Source organism: Setaria italica, chromosome III (genome assembly GCF_000263155.2).
Source record: "Setaria italica strain Yugu1 chromosome III, Setaria_italica_v2.0, whole genome shotgun sequence".
Classification (NCBI taxonomy): Eukaryota; Viridiplantae; Streptophyta; class Magnoliopsida; order Poales; family Poaceae; genus Setaria; species Setaria italica.
This window is the reverse complement of record NC_028452.1, coordinates 9,582,269-9,588,761: the sequence shown is the minus strand read 5'-3', so window position 1 is coordinate 9,588,761 and position 6,493 is coordinate 9,582,269. Positions and strand designations below refer to the sequence as shown.

General features: G+C 51.7%; 1 protein-coding gene across 1 annotated transcript; it reads right to left on the bottom strand.

The window, feature by feature from the left end:
- Positions 1 to 870: 870 nt before the first annotated feature.
- Positions 871 to 5,415, bottom strand: LOC101780499 (protein CHUP1, chloroplastic). Its single transcript, XM_022824817.1, has 6 exons — positions 3,901 to 5,415; positions 2,890 to 3,021; positions 2,621 to 2,802; positions 2,414 to 2,525; positions 1,217 to 1,351; positions 871 to 1,130 (listed from the first exon to the last, which is right to left on the bottom strand). Exons 1-6 carry the CDS (start codon positions 5,158 to 5,160, stop codon positions 999 to 1,001), a joined length of 1,953 nt encoding a protein of 650 aa, XP_022680552.1. The 5' UTR covers positions 5,161 to 5,415; the 3' UTR covers positions 871 to 998.
- Positions 5,416 to 6,493: the final 1,078 nt, after the last annotated feature.

Genomic DNA, 6,493 nt, shown 5'->3' with positions numbered 1-6,493 from the left:
TGGTCTGAGCTATTCGGACAAAACTATAACTATAAAACATCATACAAAATCATTTGAATAAATTTATTTCTAAGTAAAAAGGAACCCAAATGTTACCATGAGAAATAAAAACTAGCTACCCGCTATTTGCACGGGCCACCTTAGTTTTGAGTACTTGAGAAGGTCAACATGACATATATAAAGAAGGGGGCAGTAGTTGCGCCCAAATTTTTGGTGCACCAATAAGGCTTCATTTCAAGCAAAGCAAACATTAAGGAATTTTACGGGATTATAATTCTATCAAAAAAATATCCTATGGAACCCTCTTGAACAAAGAATTGATCGTCTAGAATTCTTATGGAATGGCCTGTGCAATATAAATTTGGAGGATTTTCTTTGTGCCTATATTTCTCTTCTGATACATGTGTGTTCATGCAGCTTCCTTGGTTTTCCATTTCCATAGTATTCAAGGTACTAAAGCACTCTAATCATGTGTTTTACCAATTCCAATGTATTAAATTGCTGTGGTAAAAAAGGAGCTAGTAAACAGTGGAAAGCTATTTAGCCATTTCCACGCTAGATGTACATATGGTTTCAGAAAAATATTAAAAAAACATGCCTCAAAGCCATGCTGTAACAAAACCCCCAAATGGCTAAATGTCCTAAATCCACATCGATTCGTCAAAGCGATGCCTGTGAAAATAGAAAAAAGAACTGCTAGGCCTTGAATATGCGGCTTGGCTGGTTGGCCAAATTTCCGTCCAGCGTTCTCGTGTGGTCTCTGAATTGAGGTGCGGCAGGAATGCTCGCCTACGCCTCCTCCTAGCTACTTGAGAAGTTGCAGGGAACGTGCCCATACACAAGCACATGACACTACACAGGAACGGCATGTTGACGCCAATGGATAAGAAGACTGAGAATCTGAAATAGCTTCTCGCTGACAAATTGAGTATTTGGCCAAGTAAATAGACATTTCCACCATCCTATAGTAGTAATGGACTGCTATAAATACATGAGTTTCAACTTCTGCCAGCGAGTCTTTGCTGATGCAGATGTTGATTTTGGCTTTCCCGTTGCGACTGGAAGGTTGAAGCCTTCTCCTTGATCTCTTGAAAGGCCCGCATCGTGTCGCCATCAAAGCCACCTGCAAACTGCAAAGAACAGTAGGGTTGAGCACTGTACACAAATTTGATGAGTTGAGCGCATATTGCAGTACATGAGCAAGTAGGGTGGTTACCTGGTGTACTCTGAATGCGAATCTGACTCCTTGAAGCATTAGCTCCTCTTCGTCAGGGCCACCTTGTATGGCCTCAAGCTCTGAGGAAACCCTTCTCAGATACTTCATTGCTAGCTTCATAGATTGTAGTTTGATCTGCATATTAAGATTCAAACAAGCAAGTTGCGTAAGCAGATAGCCGTATAAGCACTTGTAATTGCTCAAGATATGCCAAAAAATTGCAATCTGATTTAAGAGCTTTAAAGTTGTCCAAGTAATTGCATGCAGCACAGGCGACATGGAAACTAGACATTTGTTTATCAAGCACAAAGTTAACATCAAGTGCACTCAAGACTCATTTGTTTGTGATGCATGATTTTCCCCCTCAAATTTGTGAAAGCATTAGGGTGTTGTATGATCAAAATACTTGCTAATACATCAACAATGATGAAATTGCCCTCTACCCAAAAGTTTGATGCCATCACATTAGTTACAGAGTAGGCTATTTCCAAAGACTATTTTCCCTGGGTGAAGCCCTCAGCAATGGCCCATATCTGTTCTGAACAAGGTAGCAACAAGCCTAGATGACCAAGCTTGTCTATCAGTTACCAATTTCTGAGTCTATCAAGGTTCGGAACAAAAAAAACACCAGCCTGAACAAAATCCAAAATTTATGGACCATGCTTCTGAACCAAAAGTTCATAAGGGGCCATAAAAAACAAAACGGATTCACGAGAACCCCTGGCTAACACAGCATTTCACAGCACATCACAAACAGAGGAGAGAGCTATCTTGTTGGTCCCCAGGTTGCCTAAATTATTTTTGCTTTGGTGCCACGAGTGTATGTCCAATAGTGAATTATGCTATTTGTAAATGATGAAAAACATTACCCTGAACCAAGTCATGGCATCTGCAGAAACAAAATAGATTCATGAGAACCACTGGCTCACACGTGCATTTCGTGGCATATCCCAGCGAGCAATAGAAGCTAGGGCCTTCCTATTGGTGCCCAAAACAAAACGTTGCTCAAAATTCTTTTTGTTGGCACCACAAGTGTGTCTCATAGTGAATCATGTTTTGTTCCCACCATCGTTCCTCTACAAGTGCAATGTAACACACCAGCAATATACATGTTTGTCTAACCATCTGTATTTGAGCACAAGGACGAATGTATAACAATGCTGCTCATTTAGGGAAAACAATTAGCTCGCACTATACCTGACTAACAATTCCACTGTCCTGCATCCACTCCCATGGGATTTGGTACCCGCGGTACCGACTCATTGCGCCATCCCTCACACGCACAAGGCTGTACACTCCATGCTCCAACCTGTCAATGACCATGGATGAACACACGATCGAACAAGGAAATCAGAACTGAATATCTATCGCTCATATATACACCAGAAGCTACAAGGTGCTTACTTCTCGAAGAGAGCCTGCATCTTCTTGAGAGCAGAAGAGCAGGGCTGCCGCGGGTCATCACAGAACGATGACGCCTCCAACTCGATCTTCTTCAAGTCGCGGTACCCAAACGCGGCCTCCCGCAGCGCATCTGCCTTCCCCTCCGGCCAGTCGAAGTGCTTCAGCACCGCCCTCTCGTCCACCTGCGATCCCACGGCACCCAGTGAAACATCGGTTAGCTGGTTGCTGTTGAGCAGCATTCGGACGTGGACACCGAATGGATGGCTCACCAGGCGTGAGAGCTCGACATCGAGCCACTTGACGAAGGTGACCACGTCCTCGATGTCGACGAACGCGGCGCCCTGCACCTCCTTGATCAGGAACCGGATGAAGTCGCCCTGCCTCTCCACGTCCGATTTGATCTGCAACCACCGAAACCATTAGTTCAGCAGCCATTTCTTCCCATCGCAAACCAAATAATCGAAACAAAATATAACTTCCACAAGGTCGCAGCACAGCGACATAAGAAAGCACATTTTATTTCAAAATTTCTTCGATCCAGGTGCAGGCACTTGGCGCGAAGCAACGGTCTTGGCTCCAACGGCTAGCTGGGCCTCGAGGATACGGCCGGACAAGGCCACAGCTTTTTTTATTCGAAAGAGTAGCAATCCCCGCTTCAGCTCATTTATTACAATCCTCTTTACCACCTGAGCTAGTGGTTGACAGTGTCGGGGCCCCACGAATCAGTATGACAAGGCCGGGCAACCTTTGTATGATTCCCGGCAGAGGATGCAGCTTTCTTTTTTGTTCCCAACTACGGGTTGTCCTATCCTATTCACTGCCCTCGTGTCTTTTACTACTTGCTCTGATGACTAACCATAAAACTCGGAAGAGAAATGCATGCAGGAATTCATGGATTTCTTGCATGAATTCATGGAAGTTGGTGAACTCGAGAGCGATGAACAGGGGGGAAAGATGTTTGGTTGTTTCAACTGTATTTGGTGCTCAAATGGCCGTATGCGTGCGCGCACGCTCGAAAAGACGACCACTTTCTGGTGCTCACCTTTTTTTTGTTCATCTCTACAACAACTCCATCAGCAATAGCTACTTCAGAGCCAGTGAGCCAGTGAGCCACTCGTGTCAGTTTGTTAAAACCTCTAGCTTTTGAGATTTTTTTTCCACCAAAAATGGCAGGTAAAGGACACGATATTGTCAATGAAAATGAGTGGGGAATGGGCCGAAAACGGCAACAAGTGAAGAATTTTACTTTCTGTAGTGAATTTGATCGATCGAACACTTACCGCAAGAAGATGAGCAGAGCGGTTCTCGATCTCGCCGATCATGTCCCTCGCGGCGGCGGCGCCCCCGGGGCCTGCTTCGCCGGCCGCGCCGCCGTCCCTCCACCTTGAGTCCCTCCGCATTAGCGAGTGGTAAAACTCCACCACCTCTGGGACTCGCCTCACGCATGGAGCGGGCGCCGGAGTCGAGGCCGAAGTCGCAGGGGAGGACGCTCTCGATGTCTTCCTCGCCGCAGGTGGAGGTGGTGGCGGCGGAGCAGGAGGCCCCGCGCCTCCGCTGCCGCTGTTGCTGCTTGAAGTCGACGGTGACGAGCTCGCGCTGCGGCGTCCGCGCGTCGGCATTGACGATGGCGGCGGCAGCGGTGGAGGCGGGGGTGGGGCGGGTATCGGCGGGAGCTTCGAGAGCTCCGGCACGCGGCTTCGTGATGCCGCAGTGTCCGAAGAGTAGGTCGGCGTCGATGGCGCGGACAAGGAGTCACTGGATGAGGAGTTCGCCGGCGAGGCGCGCGACGAGCCAGAGAAGTAGGACCTGGATTTGTACGGCGCCGGCATTGGCGGCGGCGGAGGAGGAGGAGGCGCGGGAGGCGGAAGAACTGACAACCCGGCCACGACCTTGGCCGGCTTGCTCCCTGCATTGGAGCGCTCGGAGTTGTCCGACGACGCCGACGACGAGCAGTCATCGGGCTCCCGCCGCCGCTTTCTCATCTCCGCCATCTCCTTCTCCACCTCCCGAACCCTCTGCTCGCTGCTCCTCGCGGCCGCCACGGCGGCATCGAGCTCTGCGCGCAGGCGCGCGTTCTCGGCCTCGAGCCGGGACAGCGCGGCCCAGCACCGCCCGAGCTCGCTACTCTTGGCGGCGAGCTCGGTCTCCAGGAACGGCACGATGGCGACGGTCTCCTTGAGGATCTTCTGCTCCAACAGCTCGGTCCGCAGCCGCGACTCCCGTTCCTGCAGCTCCTCGACGAGGCGGACGAGCTCGCCGGGCTCGGACGCCGCGCGCGCCGGCTGCACCTGCGCCGACGAGCGCGGGAAGTAGCGCGCGAACGGCCCCGCCTTGGACCCCGACCCCGAAGGCGCCGGCGAGCCGGAGGACCGCCGCCGCGGCGTCTCCGGCTGGCCCGCTCCCGCCGCCGCGGATCCAGGCAGCTGCAACGGCGCCGGCGCCGGCGCCGGCGCCTTGCGCGCGGACGAGGAGGAGGAAGGCCTGGGCGTGGCCGGGCTCCGCTGGAAGCCCATGGCTGCCTTGACGCGGCCGGCCACCATGGCTGGCAGCTGCGCTTGGTGCTTGCGTTGCCGTGGAATACGAAATGGACGCCTAGGATTGCGCCACGGACATGGCCGTGATGCCGAGCTCGTGCTGGTCTCCGGGCCACCTCTCCTCTGTCTCTCTCTCGGTCTTGCTTGCTCTCTCACCCTCTCTTCGTATCGAGTAGTAGGCTTTTGGGTTGGGGGATTTTAAAAGAGAGAGGAGGGGTGGGGCACGGCCTTCGAGGAACGGTCTTTGGCTTGGTCTGCTGGGAGTGAGACCGAAGCTGGAGTGATGAATGCTACCGGTATGTGGAGTGAGGTAAAATACTCGCCAGCACGTTGGGGATGGATGAGATGGAATATGAACGTTGAGGGGGAGGCCGGCGTGGCACTGGCACGAGATGAGACGAGATCACCACCCAAACAATCCTCTGAATCTGCTTTGCATGTTCTGAATCTGGAAACCTCTTTCTTTTGACCCGTTTGGTTTCCTCGGGTTCTTTTATCACCTGAGCTCGGTCTCGGTGGGGATGGATCGACTAGTTTACTGTCACCGCTTTAACCGACGCCTTTTCCTGTTGGTTCAGATGATGGCATTACATGTGATTTGAATTGAGCCGAGCGTTCACCGGGCAAAGGCTCGCCTAGCCGACTGCCTTGACCCGTGTCCGTGCCCTTCCTTGTTCATCAGACATTCAGACCGAAGGCGCAGGTTGAGTTGTCAAATCGACCAATGAACCTTGGCTGGATCAGTGAGACGCGACTGTTCACTAGCGCTTGCGTTCAGTTCGTTCGTTCAGGCCCATACAAACGATGCAACGCCAACGCGTGCACGGCCGCGACGCATGTGTCACGAGAGTAATTGCCACCGTGCACACGACACCCGGCTCAGCTTTAGTGCACGTACGTCTCCGATGGGGCTCCCAGTGAGAGCGACGCGTTTAAATCGCTCGTTTGGCCCCAAAGCCGAGCGTGCGTCCGTATGTGCCGTGGCAAGGATCACGGAGAGCGTCCGCGCTGTGGGCCCCGCAGGTCAGCTGCCCGGTGGCGCGTCACTGTAGCCGCCGATGCGCCCACAGAACTCTGCACCAGGTGCGTTCCATGCATGGGCCGTGCCGGTGCATGCGTTGGTGACAGCTGCGGCGCTCCTACTTGGGGGTGTTTGGGAGGCATGTGCTAAATTTTAGCACATGTCACATCGGATGTTTGGACACTAATTAGGAGTATTAAACATAGTCTAATTACAAAACTAATTGCACAACCCCTAGGCTAAATCGCGAGACGAATCTATTAAGCCTAATTAGTCCATGATTTGACAATGTGGTGCTACAGTAACCATCGCTAATGA